This window comes from Plasmodium gonderi (assembly GCF_002157705.1).
Source record: "Plasmodium gonderi DNA, contig: Chr01, whole genome shotgun sequence".
NCBI classification, from domain to species: Eukaryota; Apicomplexa; class Aconoidasida; order Haemosporida; family Plasmodiidae; genus Plasmodium; species Plasmodium gonderi.
Window position 1 is genome coordinate 262211 of NW_021628925.1, and position 21658 is coordinate 283868.

The 21658-nt window shown below is 28.5% G+C and overlaps 6 protein-coding genes across 6 annotated transcripts; 3 read left to right on the forward strand and 3 right to left on the reverse strand.

Annotated features, from left to right (window-relative positions):
- Positions 1 to 924: 924 nt before the first annotated feature.
- PGO_010420 (ATP synthase lipid-binding protein, mitochondrial precursor) lies at positions 925 to 2407 on the reverse strand (the record flags this gene model as incomplete). Its single annotated transcript, XM_028685686.1, has 4 exons — positions 925 to 968; positions 1191 to 1311; positions 1599 to 1697; positions 2174 to 2407. The coding sequence occupies 4 exons, from the start codon at positions 2405 to 2407 to the stop codon at positions 925 to 927; spliced, it is 498 nt and encodes a 165-aa protein (XP_028541487.1).
- Positions 2408 to 4457: 2050 nt separating this feature from the next.
- Positions 4458 to 8189, forward strand: PGO_010430 (importin-7; the record flags this gene model as incomplete). The annotated part of the gene is made up of 1 exon (XM_028685687.1): positions 4458 to 8189. One exon carries the CDS (start codon positions 4458 to 4460, stop codon positions 8187 to 8189), a length of 3732 nt encoding a protein of 1243 aa, XP_028541488.1.
- A 753-nt stretch (positions 8190 to 8942) lies between these two features.
- PGO_010440 (hypothetical protein, conserved) lies at positions 8943 to 15469 on the reverse strand (the record flags this gene model as incomplete). The annotated part of the gene is made up of 9 exons (XM_028685688.1): positions 8943 to 8955; positions 9075 to 9142; positions 9338 to 9433; positions 9674 to 9728; positions 9951 to 10050; positions 10292 to 10622; positions 10829 to 13315; positions 13480 to 14291; positions 14749 to 15469. 9 exons carry the CDS (start codon positions 15467 to 15469, stop codon positions 8943 to 8945), a joined length of 4683 nt encoding a protein of 1560 aa, XP_028541489.1.
- A 1275-nt stretch (positions 15470 to 16744) lies between these two features.
- PGO_010450 (hypothetical protein) lies at positions 16745 to 17454 on the forward strand (the record flags this gene model as incomplete). Its single annotated transcript, XM_028685689.1, has 3 exons — positions 16745 to 16760; positions 17095 to 17179; positions 17370 to 17454. 3 exons carry the CDS (start codon positions 16745 to 16747, stop codon positions 17452 to 17454), a joined length of 186 nt encoding a protein of 61 aa, XP_028541490.1.
- Positions 17455 to 18281: 827 nt separating this feature from the next.
- PGO_010460 (hypothetical protein) lies at positions 18282 to 18620 on the forward strand (the record flags this gene model as incomplete). The annotated part of the gene is made up of 1 exon (XM_028685690.1): positions 18282 to 18620. One exon carries the CDS (start codon positions 18282 to 18284, stop codon positions 18618 to 18620), a length of 339 nt encoding a protein of 112 aa, XP_028541491.1.
- Positions 18621 to 20462: 1842 nt separating this feature from the next.
- On the reverse strand, positions 20463 to 20741 carry PGO_010470 (60S ribosomal protein L37; the record flags this gene model as incomplete). Its single annotated transcript, XM_028685691.1, has 1 exon — positions 20463 to 20741. One exon carries the CDS (start codon positions 20739 to 20741, stop codon positions 20463 to 20465), a length of 279 nt encoding a protein of 92 aa, XP_028541492.1.
- Between the last annotated feature and the right edge of the window lie 917 nt (positions 20742 to 21658).

The following is a 21658-nucleotide window of genomic DNA, read 5'->3' on the forward strand; positions in this document are numbered from 1 at the left end:
GTGATGAAAATGTACAAATATGTATTCAATTATCTCAAAACATACTTGCATATATACATATGTGGATGAAAATGGAATAGAAATGAGGGAATTCCTGTACAAATAAAATTATCTCTTGGAAGTGTTGCTTCTTTATGTACGAAATAAAATTTACTCTTTTTTTTTTTTTTTTTTTTTTTTTTTTATCTTAAATAGCCAAAGGGTGCATAGTATACATATGTTTATACCATTTTCACCTATTGTATATACAGTAAAAGAAAAGCTAGGAAAATGTTAAACACCTATTTTATTTATTATTATTCTTTATTTTTTCCCATTTTCCAACGTAATAAGAAAAAATGGCCAAAACAACGAATCAAGTTTTTATACATGAATTTTTTTTTCAGGAATTTAATAACAATTTTCTTTTCTTTTTTTTTTACCTTTTTCAATAACGATTAAAATTTCATTTGAGTGCAAGTGTACTTTGTCTTATTCAGGAACAATGAGTTTTATTTAGGTGCACCACATTTTGCTTCGTGCACTTTCGTCTTGTCCTGTTTCTTATTATTCAAACATGAGTGGCATAATGGTACATAAAATGTATATATACATACATATATATATGTACAATAAAGTCACAGTTTAAAATGTAGTTAGATACGCCGATAACATAATCGTCCCTTATAAAAATAAGGATGTCGTGAGTGGAAAAAAAAAAAAAAAAAAAAAAAATATGAGCTTCTTCTTAAGCTCTGGACTATGGCATTTTTAAACAGTTACACACATAACGTGACTTAAGTGATTAAATAAAAAATATTTAACTTATTATTTAATTAAAAGGTTTGCTAAATTGCTTATGTATATTCTTTTTGAATACATCATAATATATGTATACATATGATATGCCTTCATGTTATAATTTCCCAGAAAACTTATTTGTTTTTATGAGTATAGCAAAACAGCGCTCATGAGGACACAAATAATACCTGATAAAAAAAAAAATAAAAAAAAATAAAATAAAAAAATAATATATTTTCACATGAAAACTGGAATAACACTGCGACATCGTGTGTCCCATTTTGATACATGTACAATTGGAGATAAAATTTTCAAAAAAAAGGGAGACCCTTGTGAAGAATAAATCTGCAACAATATATGCAAAAAAATGTTGCAAAAAGGAGCAAATAAAAGTACACTAAAGGCATTACCCAAGAATTCCAAAAACCCCATTCCAATCAAAGTATACGTAAATAATTCATCCTTTATTGACGGGTTCCTACTAGTTCCTAACACTAAGGCTGAAAACAAATTTCCGATACCTTGTGCAACCTGAAAAGTGTTTTTTTTTTTTTTTTTTTTTAAAAAAGATAGTTCGTAATTATAGTGTTTAAAATTGGTGTATTTCATGGTTGTTATATATGATTTGAGAATTTTTTTTTTTTCCCCTCCCCCCTCCTCCAAAGCTATGTATCATTTTATTATTTTTTTCTTTTTTGCAATATTTTGATATATTATCATAATTAATTCTAATAAATCCCAATTTCTCAAAAAATGCTCCATTGTTTTATTTGTATTTATTTTTTTTCTCATTCTCTTTTCTTTAATTGACTACTTACCCCACCGACGGACATCAGAGCAATTGCTGCAGACAAACTTGCTATTCCACTATCATGTCTAACTCCTAGCTTCTGGTTAACACAACTTCGTTCGTCCTTCTTTATATATGTAAAAGTGGGTGATCACGAGAAAAAAAAAAAAAAAAATAAAATAAAAATGGGGAAAATGAGGATAACAGGAAGAACATGGAAAAAAAAAAAAAAAAAAAAAGTTTTCCAACCCCTGACTAAACAGAAGGTGTGTCACTTGCTGGGTGTCATGAAAACTGGGACACATAACAAACATACACACAAAAATATATGTGTAAATTCGTCAACATGCAAGCAAGCACATCATGTAATAACAAAAATTAAACGTAGAAAAAGAAGAAGAAAAAACGTAGAAATGGAGAAACAATTTTTAGAAACACTTTTCACATAACAGTATCCACGGTACAATATACACAAACGCTTGTGCTTAGACATTATGCAAGCTAACAGGGGTAGGTGTGGGTAAAAAAAAAAAAAAAAAAAAATCCCCTATCTATACGGTCCCTCTAAACCAATAGTATTTGGCTTCCTTTTTCGAAATTTACCTGAAGGAGAGCATTGTAATTGGCAGTATTAACTGTTTTATTGATGAATGGAGATGTGTGATAATACTTGAAAAAGCTATTGGGCTTATTTAGTTCATTGCAAAAAGAAGTGCCACTAATTCTTGTCGAGATGTTTCTATTCGCAGCGAAATACCCCGTGCTCAGAAATGAGCTTTTAAATTTAAAGTTTTGAAAAAGGGATGAATTTAGGGTGTTAAAAAAAAATTTATTCATTTTGGTATTCTAATAGTTGTGTGTAAAGGGTGAAAGCAAAAGGTTAAAATGAACAAAAAAAAAAAAAAAAAAAAAAAAAAAAAGTTTAATGTTAATTATTCTTATGTGGAAATAAGTTCTCATGTAACATGTATATGCCAAATATATATAATCCTGTATATGTGTGCAGCATGCATATATATTGTATTATATATATGTGTATATTTTCAAAGGGATATTACTTCGCTGGCCTATATTTTCTCTGTTCCCAATATAAAATTTTTGTATATGTTTATCTTTGTTATTTTGGTTCTTTTTCAAAAGTGTTTCAAAAGTATATACAATATATGTTTGATTTTGCTTCTTTAAGAAATGAAAATATAAATAAAATAGATGTAACGTTTTCTTTTCTGTACAGAATGTTCTTTTTTTTTTTTCTTTTTTTTTTTTTCTTCTTTTTTTCCTTTTTTAAATATATCTTACATTCATTCGAAAGGAAATTTCAAAACAGTTGTGGCAAACATAAATACATATATGCATGGTGAAATATCTATCTACACGCAACAGGCGTTAATTTTATCAATTTTTTTTTTTTTTCTTTTTTTATGGCACACCTCTTATGTATGTGCTGGAGGCGAAAGAAGAAAAAAAAAAAAATCCTGAAGTGTCAAAATGTGTAAAAATGTGGCAAATGTGGCAAATGTGGCAAATGTTGCGAATGTGGCAAAATGAACAAAATATACCTAGGTGAACCGAAATGATCCTAATTTGCGTACAAAGAAAAAGTCCCTAAAATTTGCGCAAAAAGGATACGAAAAAACCCTCGAAAAAAAAAAAAAAAAAATATCCAGAAAATACATACATACACCATTTTGTATAAAAGAAGAAACCAAGCTGCTTTAAAAAAAAAGGAAAAAAATTGAGCTTTACATTACCATGACACAACTATTCACACAATATTCTCGTACCAAAATTAGCCCAACTTCCCGCTGTTTCTGCAAGCAAACACATATTTTTTTTTTTTACGCTTCCTCGTTTCTCGCCCCCAACCCCCGCTGTATATTTACATATTTTAACAATGGCTTACATTTTTATTACATTTATATATATATATGTTGAAAAAAGTTAATCCCAGGTGAACGAGATGAAACATGGCTTATTTCTTCACGCACTTTCCTATTTTTCCACATTATTTATGGTGAGAATGAAATAAGCGCATATACTGAGAATTCATTACATATTCATGTAATTTACTTACAATAAAGTACACCTCAGAAAAAAAGAAAAAACGGAAACGACACATCAACTGAACTGAATGGAACTGTGCTGCACAGCATTTACTCCCCACTTGCTAACTTGAGAAAAAATTCGCGATACACAAAAAAAAAAAAAAAAAAAAAAAAAAAAAAAAAACTATGAAAATAACCATGGAACAAAAAAACATATTTATAAACCCATTTTGAACATAGTTTTCTCATACATTTCAACAAATAAGCGAAAAGGTGTAGCAAAATAGAAGAAGTTTCAGTTGTACATTTATGCATGTGAGACCGTAAAGTGCTTGGTAGCTTTTCCAAAATTATTTTTTCAAAAGTATGCATTTATACATATATGCAGAATGGTACATTACATATACGTGAAGAAAATAGGCATTTTTTTTTTTTTTTTTTTAAATCCATCTTGCATTTATTAAAACAAGGATATAGTAGCTACTCGCGTTCTTCCGTTTTTGTATTTGTAATCCATTCACTATAAATAGCACAACTTTCTCTCCCTGCTAATCGTACGCCAGTATTTCCATTTTTTCTATTACAGTAACAAAATTTCTAAAAGGTGAAAATTTCCCTCGCAAATTATATTATAAAGGTGACCCATTGCATTAACCTGAGCATGTAAGAGAAATGTTCTCTTCAAGAACAAGATTGTGTTCTAAATTTATGCATCTAAATAAGATACACCTGAAAGGAGGCTGAAAAAATTAAAGTCTGTTTTTTATTCACATTTACTACTGTATTCTCCCCCTACATAAGGGCACCACGAATACTGCCCAGAATAATTCTTACTTTGAATCATGAATGATATATTAAGTACTGAGAAACTATGTGAAGTGCTGGAAGGATCCATAAGTGCATCGAAGGAAAAGAGAACACAATGTGAGGAGTATCTGAAACAGGTGTGTAAAGTTGAAGGGTACATACATGTAATTTTAAAACTTGTGAAGAGTGTGAATGTTGTGGATGATAATATAAGAATATGTGCTTTGATTTTTTTAAAGAATACAATAAAAAATAACTATGAGACGTTAAAGAAAGAAGAAATATGTGGGCTGACAAAGGATATATATGATAGTTTCCTCTACCTTGAAATGAAAGATAAACAAATATACACGCAATTGTTTGAAATTATGAAAATATTAATACATAATAGTTTTCCAGAAGATTTCGTAATTTTGGACAATATATTAAACGATATTAATCAGAGAAAAGATGTGAGAAAATTGTATGTTAGCCTGTACTGTCTGAAATTGATATTTAAAAAGCTAAAAATAAAAAAAAAAAAAAATAATGAATTATATAGAGAAATGTTAAACAAGTATTTCTATCCGTTGATTAACTGTCTGTACGACCTAAGTTCAGTAGACATAAATAACAATGACGTGAGTGAAATTCTCAGCATTATTTGTAAAATTTATCAGTATGTGAATGACAATTTTTTTATTAATGAAGTCATCATATTAGAATATATGGATAACTATTTTAGCCTCTTTGATTTTATTTTAAAAAATGAAATTGTTATATCCAATTATATTGAAGATGAAAATTATTTAAAAAAATTACCACAATATAAATGTAAAAGAATAGTACTAAATATTATAACATGCCTTTTTTCTCGATACGTAAATACAAATTATAACAAATGTAACAATGAAATAACGGAAAAATTTTGTCATGCATTTTTAAACAAATGGCTATGCCCCTTTTTTGAAGATTTCATAATTATCCTTCAAAGTTATCATAAAAATAAAAAAACGTTAACTGATGAATGTTTGATTTATGTCATTCAAGGATTATCGTATGGTGTTGAAAATGCTATAATTTATAAAAATTATATCAAAACCAATTTCGAATTTCTTATGAAAAATATCATTTTCCCACTACTTTGTTATAATGATGATGATATAGAAAAATTACTATGCGATCAGTATGACTTCACAATGAACATTTTTAACACTTACATTGTAGAGGATAAAAAGGTTAGTGCAACTACTTTTATAAAAGATCTAACGAGATATCGAGGAATGAAGCACATTTCAGAGTTGTTCCATCTTTGTGAAAATGTCATAAGCACATACAACCAAAACTATCATGTCGTGTACGACAATTTTACCTCAGGACGATGTGATCAAGAAACACTTTTGGAAGAATTGCTTCGAAACGAATATTGCAAATACAAATATGGAGCGCTTAAAATTTTGGAATGCTTATACAGTAGATTGTGTGATAAGAAGAGAAATATGAATATTGAACAATTTCTAAAGACTTACGTAGAAAATGATTTGAATAGTCCAAACCTTTTATTGTGCTATCAATCGATTGTCACATACTGTTGTTTTATTAAGAAGGTAACACAATTTAACGATGTAAACGGGCTTGTATACAATTACGAAATTATTTTGAATCATATGGGTAATGCTAATTTGTTAATCCGCGTAGCTAGTGCATCTTATATTAAAAAATTTTTCAAAATAAAAAATGATTATCTTAAAAATGTTATTATAAAATCAATTCCTATACTTATCGAACGTTTATTGAATATAATAAAAGAGGTAAAATGTGAATATATTGTTATGACGCTCGACAATTTAGCTTACACATATAAGGACTATATAACTCCATATGTCAATGATGTAGTTATCACATTGTGTACAAGTTTTGTATTTCTAATTAACAAAAAGGATGAGGAGGAAAATTCACGCAATTCATTAGAGGATAATCTAAGACATAATACAGATTTGTCAAACCATATGAATGATTATGCATTGAAAAAGGATAAATATCTATTCCCGAATGATGATGAATATATCAGTAAAAAGGAAAAGAGACATGAAAATGAAGAACTAGATTTAAATTCTGTCATACTTTCCATTTTGACAGCTATTTTGAGTCTACTGGATTCAGTAGATGAAGCAAACAAAGAACAAATTTATAAAAGCACCATGCCTTATTTATACATTGTAGTAGATGAAACGTTTAAATCTCCATCTATAGATTATTTGGAGGAAGCACTTTCACTTCTAACAAATATTACATACTATTTGGATATAGACGAACAGATATATATGCGATTTGAAAAGCTCTATGATATTTTCTACTTCAACACAGATGAAAATTTAAAATTGCAAGAACTAGATTGTATTCGTAATAATCCACACTTGATATTAAGCACCGATTTGATACGTTCTGATAAAAACACAGATATGTACTTTTACGATTTTATATTTGACTTATCCTTTAGCATAGGAGTATTTGATAACATCATATCAAAAGCCACTGAACATTTTGTTAACATATACAGCGAAAGATATGGAATGAAATACATCCACATGATATACAGATTAGGTATATTTGCATTGCACTCTAAAATAGTTAAAGATAGTTGTAAATTATTTTTTATTTTATTTGAAGCAACGGTCAAAATTCGAGGCGTAGACGAATTGGTCATTCCAGTCCTCACTGCATATTCTCTAAAACTGTTTAAGCATGATGAGGCATCTGCATTGATGAATCAGAAAAAAAAAAATAGAAATGAATCCATGATGGAAAATAGCAACAACAGTAGTAGCATTAACCCTAGTAGTAATGACAGAGATGGAGCAGATAGCATATGCAGCGAATATGATGAAGATATACTAAGTAGAACGAGTCTTGAATATATAAAAAAATTATTTTATTCCATAATAATCTACGACGTGAACCAATTTTTTCTCTTTTATAACAATATGAACAAGACTAGCTATATTTTATCATTCCTATCAAACTTAACCGATGTACAAACAAATAACACAAGAAAATTATACATTTTAGCTATGAGTACCATATTAGATAACATGCACAATGCAAGTATCAGCATGCACATTAATGAAGCAAATTCTTTCATCGTAAATATTGTCAATATTGCAAATGCATATTTTGAAAACAAAAATGAACAAAAAGAATCATCTGAAAAATCATTTGAATCGGAATCATCTTCTGGTGATGAAAATAGCGAAGTTGATATTGATGAAAATGAAGATGCAACAAATGATAAAGCATTCAAATTAATTAAAACAATTGAAGCTTTAGAAAAAAAAAACGATTTAAAAATTAAATTAAAAGAAAATGTTGACTTGAACAAGTTAGATACACTTGTGCAACAACAACACATGAACAGTGATCCCAATTCTGCTGACAAAACTTGTCACAATGCTACATACAGTCACAAAAATATGAACAAGCATTTAAATACCAATGATCAACTAACTCAGAAAGGAGGAGGAGTAGGTATGAATGAAAATGATGAAGACGATGATGATGACGATGATGACGATGATGATGATGATGACGATGATGATTGTTCAGATTACAGCAATGACGAATATAGAAAAGGATTTTTCGATGATATTAATGCATTTAAAATATTATATGACACAACTTCCAGGTTTTATGGAAAATATGAAAATATATATAACAGTGAAATACTGGGTAAAATTAAGTATTTGGTGGATTCTGATCTGAATGCTCAGATGCAGCAAAGTACCAACTAACAGTTGAAATAAAAAAATAATTTCCTCACGGGAAGAAAATTTCCATGGAATGTAGCACTTTGCAGCTTTTCCATTTAAAAGTTGTCACAGAAAAAAAAAAAAAAAAAAAAAAAAAACAAATCAAACAAAATGCAGATACGCAAGAAGAAACCGAAACTGTTGTAAGGAAAAAATCGAATGAAACAATTGGGATTAAAATATTTATCCCAACAGGTATGTATGCAAGATACGACCAAAAGAAATAAAATGGATGAGTCAAATATGCAAATATGAAAGGTTAAAGGTGTAAAAATGTATATTAAAAAAGAGGAACAAGAAAATAAAGTCCTTTTTTTAAGTTTCTCCTAAATCTCCTTTTTTCTTTTGCCCATACTGGTCACGCATACCCAAGTTACGTACTATAAAAAGAGCATTTTTTTCCTTCATCACGATAAAAAAAAAAAAAATTACATACATATATACATATATATACATTCACGTGGACACTGTGAAGTGAACATTTGAAAGATGCAAAACTTGTACCACAAGAATTATCGATCCCTTACTGCATTATTTAGAAAATTTACCATTAACAAATATAAGTGTGCATTTTTACGGCTATATAATTGGGCCCTGTTTGCGCATACCATTTGATTATTTTTCTCATTTATGACAATCAAACAAGCACACATTGTGACGTGGAAAAAATACACACAAGCCTATGCAACTGCAAGGAGCTTGCTATATATAAACCCTAGAAAAATATAGCTACAATCACAATAAGGATCTATAAAGAAAAAGAAAGGAGTGCAAATTGGGAATGTGTAAAACTGTTGTGATTTTTGTATAATGAAAAGATTAACGCATGTGCATAGACATGTTTCTTCTCATATTTCTCATGCTTACTTGTTCAAAATATCCAAATAGAGAAATTTCTTCTCATCGCTAATGTTTTGATAAGAAAATATATTTATCTGAATGAAAAAAAAAAAAAAAAAAAAAAAAGGGCATAGGAGGGGGGATAGGAAGAGGAGGAGGGAAATATTATCATTGTATTAATATATTCAGAATTCTTATGTTTTCTGTGTAAATGAAAAATCTTCATGTATGTGATTATACGTATAACATATGTACTAAAAAAAAAAAAAAAAAAAAAAATGCTTCAATACCAGTTTTTTCCTTTTCTCAATATCTATATCTGAGAAGTTAATGTTACTGTCAATCATTTGCAATTTAATGAGGTTGTAAATTTCTTCCACGCAAATCTATCATGGGGAGAGAGGGAAAAAAAAAAAAAAAAAAAAAAAAAAAAAAAAAGGTGTTCACAGTTCACAGGTTTTATAAGATTGCAAACAAGGGTAATAATTGTAAAACGCACACATAGAGTAAATAACTTAAATATCTTTGACGTGTTCTAGTCGGCTCATCATATCGAGTTAGACAAAGTAATATATACAAATGTAGGTGCACAATTTAACTTCTTCTCCCTCCATTAAATTCCTTACGTCATATTTAAATTTGTCCAAAAGGTCGATGGCTTTCCTAATAGTTTCTTTCTTCCTTCAAAGGGATAAGGGAAATGTAAGATAGAAAATAAAATAATGAAAAGTAGAACAGAAAATTATGAAAAGAAAGAAATAATATAACAATAAATGAGAACCAATATGGCTCCCCACCCCATCCCCACAGGGACGTGTGCATGCATATTATAGAATCATGACGGATCCCTATCGTCACACGTGTTAGCAAAATAAATAGAACACGAAATTTGTGGGATCTTACAAAAGGTTCAAGATGTGATTCAGATGTGTATTTTCTTGATCCCCTTTTATAAGCGTCTTAATTTTGCTTAAAAAATTGTTCAGCTGATTTATGTAATCACCTATCAGTTAAGAGGAGATATTCAAAATGGGTATGTGTGATGTGGTGTATATAATCTAGTGAGTAGGCCATCCTACGTTTCCATATATACATACGCATGTACATGTATGTATATATATATATATATATATATATATATATATATATATATATATGTGTGTGTGGAATTATTAAGGCATTCCCAAAATAAGTTCGACTCAATGGCAAATGTCCCGATCACATGAAACACAAATGCCTCTTACGATGTTCTGAAATGAAGACTTCCGCTTTCTTCACATGCAGGTATTCATCTATGCACGTCTTTAGAAAAGAATATACCCCATCTGTACTCGCAGAAGACAAGTCAAAGATATTCATTTTCAAATTCATGTTGTTGTTTATGTACGTGAACAAATTGTACATTTTGTGGAATTTTTCCTGGAAACTTTCGCTGGAGGTTAAATGAGTATCTACTTTCTTTTTTAAAAAATCCAAAACCATTTCGCTCTGCCTTTCTTTGCTCATGTTAAATAAGAAACTAAAGAAGGAATCCATATTATTGATTCCATGTAAATCTTCGTTTTCGATATATTTCTAAAAAATCAGTAAAATTGGTGAAGAAGTAAAAAATTCGGGTGTAGAGTGCGTATACCCCACACCTATTGTACCATTAGGCGTAAGAATACTTTGAAGAAGCAGAAAAGGATGTTATACATTCAATTTGGATAATATCCTTTTCTGCTTCTCACATTTTGCAGTTGAGGAAAATCCTACATGCTTTAAGCATTAAGAAAGCTTACCTTGTATATACGTGTGGCAATTTCATCTATGACTGTGTGATTCACGTGAAAAATTGCCACCAGTTTAAAAATATTTTCCTTGTAGAGAGTCCGATTTTCATTATTAATCAAATCAATAACATAAAGGACATATCGTTCAATCATTCGATAGATGAAATTGTAATTTGATTCTATGAGAGCAAATTTGACGTAATAATAGTATGGACCCTTTTCCCATATGAGATCAAAATTTTTATAAATAGTTAATATTTCATTAATATTATTGATAAAATCAGAATCATTTCTGTATATATAAAAATTTTCTTTGATAGCGGAAAATATTTCATTGGTTTGATTAAAAATACAGTGTATTTCAACATCAGATGCCCTATCATCAGTTATATTTAAAAAATTAATAATTTTTTTTAAATATAAATTTTTTATATTTTTATAATTCTTATTCAATATATTTGTCTTTATAATGTCATTAATCATTTTTTCATACTCATCAATAAGGAATATGTTATGAATTTCTTGTGCATTTTTTATATTAAGTATAATTTCGTAAAAGTACAATTCTTTTCTCTTATTGTACAAATTTTTTTTAACTTCTTTCACTTTTTTAATGTACATTTTTTTACATAATTCTTCAAATGATTCATCATCAATGTGTTCAAAAATGTCTTCTTTTCGAATGGTAATGTTGGCATTCATAGCTCCTTCTTGTGGTTCATTTTTTTCATATTTGTAACCACGTTTTAATTTCTCCTTCTCTATAAAACCCTTAAAATTAACATTTTTATAATCAAACAAGTTTTCTTTTCCTATAATTTTTAAATTATCATCTATTTCTGTTAAATTATTTAAACATTTTGTGCATATTTTTTCTAAAAATCTTCCTATAATGTTATCTTCTACTTCTCTGTCCACTTGATCATAATTTAAATTAAAAATTATTTTAAATATTTTCCTTTCTGATTTATTTTTCATATGCTTTATTACAAATTCTTCGTACAACCTTTTACTAGCAATTTCGCTAAGTATAATATCTTTTTCATTCTCTTCCCCTCTCAATTCATCTTTGTTAATTATTCTTCTTAGAAATTCCTCTTCGTCTGATTGCCCCTGCGAGGAGAAATCTTCTTCAAAAGGTTTTCCATCCATGTGACGTCCCTCAAATTGATCTATATCAACATCATTATCTATTACTTTATTAAGTTGTTCCTCATTCACTGTTTTTCCTATGTGATCTTTTACCACTTCATCATGTAGACCGTCTGGTTCTCCAGCCCTTCTATCACTAATTTGTTTGTCTTTCTGATTACTGGATGAGTTATCACCTTCTCGTAATATGGAATTCTCTTTATACGTAAGCTCAAGTGGTTTATAATAATTACACGAAAATAGGTCGTCGAGGTTGAAAAATTCATCACTAACAATTTTTAAGAATTTTTTTTTTTTTTTTATTTTTTTATAAACATTGATTAAATTGGTTATAAGTCTTAAACATTTATGCATATTTTCCAACTTGTAGAATATGGCAATGTTTTCCTTTGTCTTAATTACAAAATTGAGAATAATATTTTTTATAATATTTTCAGTTGCACGATTGGATATGGATATACCTCTTTTTAAAAAGAACAAATTATCATTTTTATTTTTCAGTTTTTTAAAAACTAAATTGTTAATTAATATTTTATATTCCTTATACATATAGTCATACAAATATTTTTCTAAATACTTATCAGTGTAATTTTTGTCAATATGTAAATATTTTCTCAAAAAATTTATGTCATTCCATTTTTTTAAAAATAATTCCTTTTCTTTATTTTCCCTTTCTTCTCTCTCCGCAATATTGTCTTTTTTGTTTTCACTACTACCTTCAGATTTGCTCGAGTCATCATTCACGATATATTCCACAATGTTTTCCAGATATTTATACATATTATCATCTGAATCTTCTACTATAGAATCGTTTTCCTCTTCATACACATTATCATTATCACTATGCTCATCCATTTCAGTAGCATCTTCATCGATTTCATCATCATTTCTATAGTCATCAGAAATGTAATAATCTGTATCTTTCTCAGAATTTCTACACAATTCTTCCTTCCCTATATCTGAATTATTATACTCCACAGACTGTTCGTTCGACGCGGGCCCTTCATCTGCCACATCCACAACATTTACAAATTTGTCATTTTTATCTTTCTTGCTATGATGATTTCTTGACAGAGCCAACTTAATTTTATTTTCTTTATGCGATGGAATAAAATAAACGGGATCGTAATTATCATCTTCAATAATACTTTTAATCATATTAACAAAAATATCAAAATGAACTTGCTCCAAAATAGAATTATCAAGAGTTATGAAACTCATTTTTTTCACATCATCTATGATGTTATTTGAGTACTGCTTCTTATTTAGAATGGATCTAATGTGAAATTCGTAATTGGATTTCATCCTTTCTAGAATCTTGTCATTGATAAATTTTTCTTTAACCTGCGGGAAAATATAAAAATGAGTCAAAGGAATTATGTGAAGTGACTTCCGAACTATCCAGGGAAGATGTTTAAGAGAGAAGAAAAAACTGTGAAGAAATGTAACTTGATAAAAAAAAAGGAGAAGTAGAATTTCTAAATTTGTGCAAAAATGCATAAACTCACCCCCATAAGCTGTGCGATGTGACATAAGAGAGAATAACTTGAAATTTTGTTACTCTTTTCGAAAAATGGAATTTGGAGATTGTTTTCCCTGTGAAGGTTGAGCTTTTCCACTGAATCTATTTTATATTTAAACATAATATTGATCAAATAGAAAATGTAAAAAATACGAGAAAGAATTTCATTTTTTTTTTCATCCTTGTCTACATAATATGTATTATATTTATTTATGACATGAGTAATAATATTTTTTATATTTTCATTATTATTTCGAAATAATTTATGATATAGAGACACAAAAGAGTTAAGAGTAAAAACAATATCATCCTGATCCATTTTTTCAACTGTATATATTTGATTGTATATATAATGGGAAAATATATCATTTAAAGAATTCAAAACATCATCTAGAGTATAGTTGTATTTGTCCATAAATTCTTCCATTTTTTTTTTATTTAAATTGCTTATTCCTTCATAGAAAAAATAGTTTGTAAATAAAATTCCGAACAAATCTTCAGTAACACAAAAGTATTGATTATAACTTTTTATAAACAATAAATTCAACAATAAGGAAAATATCCCTATTTTACAAACATGCATATTTTTAAATGAATATATTAAATTAAAATGATTCCTCAGAAGAAAAATATCCTCCAGCTTGATATTTCTTATAAGCACCTTTAACGAAAGTGTTATTATTCCACTAACGCAAAAAAAGGACACATACTTTATTATGTTTACATTTTTTAAGTACAAGGAAATAAAGTTGCATAAGGTCTTCCGCGAAAATATGTTGTCCTTTTTCGCCGGTTCGGCTGAAAAAAAAAAAATGAGGAGTGAACAAAAAAAAAAAACATACACATGTAGTACATATACGTGTACAAGCTCATATACAAGCGCATATACAAGCACATATACAAGCTCATATACAAGCGCATATACAAGCACATATACAAGCGCATATACAAGCACATATACAAGCACATATACAAGCACATATACAAGCACATATACAAGAACATATATAAGTACATATATATACGTGTATCCATTTACCCAAGTTGCAATACATATACATGTACATATACATATATTTTTTTTTTTTTTTTTTTTTCATTTTGGATGACATAGCTAAGGGAACAGGGGAGGGGGATGACTGTTCCTTGACGATCCTTCCCTTTGAGTGTAGTTAAATGTTGCATGGATCTTTGCACACGTAGAAATGCAATAGCATACACTTGCACGACCTTCCATGCGCACTCATTGACATACCACTGGAAACGGGAAAAGAGGAGATTCGATTATTTATAACATCGTTTAGATAGTAGTAATAGGAGTGTATATTTTTGTAATTCTTCAAAGAGGAGTTTGTATCATTTGTATTTTTTTTTTTCAAATAATAAGACAAGATAAAATTAAGAATATTGTGATTTTTCTTTTGTTTTTTTTCTTTCAAATTTTTCATTTCATTAAAATAATATTCCATCGATTTATTTTCACTACTAAAATATCCAAATTTGGAAAAAAAATCATCTTGATTTTTCAAAGTTGGAATATAGTTAATTAAATTTATAATTTCTTTTTTCCCATCAGAATTTTCACAATTATCTTCTATTTTATTTTTTTTTAAATATTCTTCTATTTCTTCATATGAAATTTCATCTTCTTCATCATTATCATCCTTGTCATCATTGTTGCTTTCATCATTGTTGCTTTCATCATTGTTGTTACCATTGTTCTCGTGGATATCGCCCAAATCATTCATATGTTCATTGTATAATTCAAAGGCTCCCTTAAATTTCCTCTTTCTTTTTGCACTAAAATACTCTCTCTTTTTATTTCTCCTTTGAATAAAATACCTACGATTTTTACTCTTTCTCCATACTTGTATATATGGTTTCACTCTAAACTTCTTATAATTTCGCAAAGCGTGAGAAAAGAAATTTATCACAACTGCTACCAGAAGGGTAAACTGGAAAGGGTAGAAATACATGATTCATTTGTATAGTGATAAACTGCAACACACACATATAACCGAGAAGTTCCTCGTTCTTACAATTTTGTGATAGGCAAGAAAAAAGAGGTCCTTGATTAGGGCTACTCATGAGCAGCGACGTTCCGTTTGTCAACAACAGCATTCTTTTTCTCATTCTATGCAGAAATGTGAAAACTGTCAATCACATTTCTTCCCACTAACGAGTAGCCTTTTCCTTCCTGTCCGTTTCCTCTCTCTCTTTTCCTCCCTCCTTGCCTTCTTAAGATGCTTATACACAGCTGCTATATATGTCTAGGTACTAAAATATAAGGCGATACTACAGATAAACCTTCTCACGCGAATGCCAAAGGATTGGAACTCATGTATATACATAAACCTACACTCATGTGTGTGCTACAGGATTGTATTATGCTATATTCATTCAATCATGTAACTTCCATTTGACTTTTCACTTTCATTAAGGAAAAAATCTGTGACTTTACATTCATATACAAAATAGAGAGTGTTATTATTTACACACATTTGTAAAAAAAAATTATTCTCCTACTTAAACATCGAATTACACCATCTATCACATTTATTATGTCAATTTTATCATTCTGTCAAAATTATCCTTATATGAGAGAGTCTTGTTTTCAATGGGCACATCTCGGTTTGTGCAATTTCCTTTCACTATGTAGTGACTTTTTTTTTTTTTTTTTTTTTTTTTCTGGAAGTTGTAATTTGTTTTCTTATGCGCTTTTTATTGTTTATTCTCTTTTTTGCACCTCACTATATTTTATGTTATTTTTATGCTTCATATGCTGTTTTGAGTTCATTCACTCATTCATTTTTTTGTTTTATTATTTTTTTTTTTTCTTTTCTTTTTCCAGAACAAGCATGAATGGGAACACCAGATCCCTTGTATCAATAATTTCCCGAATAAGAATACTGCGTATTAATTTAAAAAAAAAAAAAAAAAAAAAAAAAAAAAAAAAACATTATGTGCACACCCGAATTTTATCTTCCATAAGGAGTACCAACCTAAATAAATAAGGCATAGGTAATTATAGGCTTATTCACAAGCACAACTTTCTTTTTTTTTTCTTCTCTTTTTTGAAGGAAAAAGAGTACTATAAATCCAAAACATTTCAGTGACAAAAAATTATCACCCATTTTGAGAGAATAAAATGTGTGACTAGGAAAAACCGGACTGTACAAGTTGTTTTCACAGCTTATTTTTGCTGTTTCAGAGGTTTATTTATTTTTTTTTTTTAAAAAGAGAACAAAACAATGAAAGAACTTTTAAGTAATATTACATATAAGATTAGTTATTCCCTTTTTATTTCATTATTAGCTTAACTAATTAGCACTATGTGTATATAACTCTTTTTTTTTTTTTTTTTTTTTTTTTTTTTTTTTTTGTTTTTTTTTTTTTTTTTTTTTTTTTTTTTTTTTTTTTTTTTTTTTTTTTTTTTTTTTTTTTTTTTTTTTTTGGATGTTGTTGTTTTTTCTTTTTTGTGCATTTGTTCTGTGCTATACTCACATATTTTTTATTCTCATTACTTCTTCCATCCTGAAATGTGCATTCACGCTCAGTGTTAATTATTCCCCATACTGATACACCCTACTTCTTATGTTAGATGAATATGTAGATGACAAAACTGAGGTGACAAAATGTGAAAGTCAATATAGTATGCTATTGGAATGTCTGAACACATATGACAGGTTCGATTGTCGAGAAAATGAAAGAATCCATAGTTTTCAGAAACGCGTTTTTACATGTGTAGGATATGTTGGTAGACTTGCGTAATTAATAAACACAGATTATTTTACGATCCCGTTCTTCTGCACATAACCCATTTGTATAGACCTTCCCACTTTTCATCCTGTGTATACATGATATCTTTTCACTTAGAAAATGGGCAAAATGCCAAGATGAACTGAAGAAATTTCGCACGTGTTACAGTGAGGAGAATAGAAAAAAGAGGCAGCTCAAGTAGCTACAAGAAAATTAATTAGTGAAAATATTTCCACGGATTTCCTAACTGTCTGTATAACTATATCATGTGTTCTTCCGCTTTTCCTTCATTCGTTCATGACTTCTTTCCTTCATTGTATTGTACTGTATTGCATTTAATTTTTTTTTTTTTTTTTTTTTTTTTACACATATTTGTAATAATACACACGCATGTGTTAATTTTACACCTCTAAAAAGAATGATCGTAATTTTTTTTTTTTTTTTTTTCACGTGCGAGGGGAAGGAAACATCTCGTCTGTGTAGCTGTATTGTAGATTTTCTTCTTCCCTTTGCAAAAATATTTTTTTCTCGACAAGGTTAAACTTTCATAAGTTAACATGTTCATTTGGGTACATATGAACATGAAAAATGATTAAATGTTGCAAATTAAAAACACATTTTTTTTTTTTTTTTTTTTTTTTTTTTTTACGACGCCTTTACACGCACAGTGCATGGGGAAAATTAAAAAAAAAAAAAAGTTGCAATTTTTACAACCGCGAAAAAAATAAAATAACTTTTAAATAATTTATCAATAGGTTAATTCTACTAAAATATTTCTTTTTCTGTGACAAAATAACAATTCTTTAAAAGTCTTCTATTTAGACATCCAAAGCTTGCGCACATATGAGTGCTATTTGTCTCGCACCTACTTTTTTTATAACGACGTTTGTATCTATTTGAAAACCCTTTCTGTCCCATGTAGAATATACTCCCTTGCACTTATACACACGCGAACTAAGTAATTGAAGTTGCTGAAGTGACGCCACTTCTATCTGTTTAGAAATATATTAAAAAGTTGAAAATCACAAAATGAGCACTAAATCTAACGATGATATACAGATTCAGGACGACATTACGCAAGTTAAAAAAAAAAAAAAAAAAAAAAAAAAAAAAATCATAATAAATGTACGAAAAAAAGTTCTACGAAAAGAAGAAAAGATATCAGAAATTATCATAAATTCTAATAGTTTTAGCGAGGATCTGACGGCCAGTCAAAAAAGAAAAAGTGTCTCACGCAGAAATGGCGTTCGTAGGGAGACTAACCAAAAGGAGTACTTCAAGGATTCAAACAAAGTTCGGTTTTTTGATCGGGATTATGACATAGACAAGGTAACATTTGAGAAAAAAAGAAAAATAAGAGTAAAATAAGACCACCTGCGGAGGAAACTATGTATACTTACATGTGCAAAGTTTCCTTTTTTTTTTTTTTTTTTTTTTTTTGCCATTATCAACTATCTCATCAAAAATATGCAAGGAAGGTTACATTTTTGTGTGCTATTTTGTTCTACCCTGACAGCACGTGCTATTGTTTCGATGTTGATTTTTCACTTCTTTATCTGAACTCATTTCTTTACCTTGTCTCATTTTTTTACTTTGACCCATTTCTTTATTTTGACTTCTTCCCCCCCACTGTGTAGATTGAAAATTGCCACATTTCCAACTTTCTCCTAAAGTGCCTAAAAAAAAAATAATCATTTGGATTCAGTAAATTTTCTTGTTCATATTTTGTTGTCCTTTTCAGAAAAATGAAGATGATAATTACCACAGTAGACAATTTCTTAGCAGAATCGTAGTTATTGCCCACGTTTTAAGAAATTATTTTAATTCAAATCATAAAATTCATGCTTTACAGCCTTTTTTATATTTGTGAAAAGCGCTAAACTAAGAAGGAAGATTGCGCATCTATCTGAATATATTAATATGTCCTTATTTTGGATTCCATATTTTATTATATTTTGTATTATTTTATTTTTTTTCCCCCCTGTATGAACTGGTATAGCACGCTACTTGACATCCTATACGTGGCGTTTTCGTTTATCCATTTAATGTTAAGTCAGTTTTTTTTCAGATCTTTAGAAAAAAAAAAAAAAAAATGAAAAAGAATGAAAAAGAATGAAACGGAATGAAAAAAAAAAAAAAAGACTATAAAATTAATTGCAAGCACTTGTTTGACCATCGGGATTACATATTTATAAAAGATAAGAAGTAATAACAGAATAGGACTAACAATTTTCCATGTGTGAACACTCTTTGAAGTAAATCTTATATATTATGTAGCTATCTTTATTAACCCTTAAAAAAAGAAAACATGAACCTTTTTTCACCTTCTTGTATATACATATACAAAATTACATATTGTTTCATTTTGAAGAACACATGGTTTATGAAGATTTTCTCGTTCCTTATAAAATTGTTACGAAATTTTGTTAATTATTATTATTTTATTATTTTCTTTTTTTGCAATGCCGTTATCGTGTCAAAAGAACGCACTACCATCCTTTGTCAATGCATGTTCTTTTTCTTTTTTTTGTGATTCTATACAGATTTTGATTTCTTTTTTTTTTTTTTTTTTTTATGTTTTTTAAATGTGTTAATTTAAAAAATAATAGATGTAATATGCATGAAAAATGCAGAAAAAAAAAAAAAAAAAAGTTATCCCGTTTGACCACGGGAGTTATATAAGTATATATATACACATATGCACCTATACATATCAATATATGTTCTTACATATATATATATATAAAACCACGAAGAAACAAAACCATCTGGGCGTAATTTAAAATTGTTCATCTCACACATAGACAGTAATATTCAGTATTGGCTTCGTTTCCTTCATTCTGTAAAAGCCGAACCCTTGAATCCATGATAACGACATATCCGTAGTTCACAAATAGATAAACACACATTTATACATATGTGCATAAAGATGTGTGTAAGTATTTGTGGATACAAACGTAAGATTATACATAGGACGTAGGAATGTGCTAAGAATAAATAGCTAGATCACTTTGTGCTTCTAATATTCACAATCTTCAATGCACTAATTTTTTTAAAAAAAAAAAAAAAGCACACACATAATAAAGCATAATTTAAAACATCTCTATTTTTTTTACGTTTACCGCATGAAAAAGCATTTACACTGGACACTTGTTCTAAACACTATTAGTTGTATAGGAAACTCCATTCCGTGTGACAACTGTTTTGATATTATCTTTGCTTAGGTGTTGGTGTGCTTCCTTCTGTAAATTTATTTTTTAACTTTCTCCTAAGTGTTTTAATATATCTACATCGACCAGTTCCCATAGTATTTCTTCTTTTGGCTTTGACAGACCAGTTAAATCTTCTCTTTTTGGCACTTGGATATCCACATGAAGAACATTTTTTTTTTTGTAAATGATAACTTCTTTTTCCACATCTTATGCAAAGAAAATGACTTTTTCCATTTCGTTTACCAAAGGATCCTGTTCCCTTTCCTGCCTTACCCATTTTTTACTATTGTGACAATATATATTTGATGAAATTGTGAAAAAATGACCTTCTTTAATGCTCAATATGTATGCGGTGTATTTATTGTATGTATAATACATATATATTATATATATATACAAAAATGATATATTCTTGATAAAATATTTCCTTATTTTGTTTTCTAAAAAATAAGGGTGAAAGCAATATTTATTTTACTCTTCTTAAGTTGATAAAAAAGTATATACATATATAAATTTTTCAACCTTTTTTTTTTTTTTTTTTTTTTTTTTTTAGTTGTACAATATATTGCGCATTCTTAAGGGAAATCACTAAAAATGCGTATAAGCATAAGTAACAATTTTGATATTTTTTTTTTTTTTTTTTTTAAACCCTTTTTCCTTGAGCATTTTACGTATACACAAATATAAAATATTATACGTTTGCTTCCTTTGTTTCTTATTGTGGGGTTAATGTTTTTTTACTCTAAGAGTGCATAAGGCCGAAAATGATAAATAGCCACTCGTACACTTATTATCACTCACATTTATGAGTTGGAAAGTTAAGAAGGCGCCTTTGACAGTGTTTACCTACGTACGTATATATATAAGTGTATATAATGCGTACATTTATATCTGTATACATAAATATATATTACGTACATATATTACGTGCATATATTACGTGCATATATTACGTACATATATTACGTACATATATTACGTACATATATTACGTACATATATTACGTACATATATTACGTACATATAAATGTATATTATTCAATAAAAAAATATTACCCAAATTGTTATTCCCTTTTATGTACTTTTTTTTTTATTTACATTTTTTTAACCTACAAGTGTTGCGCACTCTTTTTCGGCTCATTAAGAAATGCACAATTTACACTATGGTGCAGCGCCCGTAAAATATACATATT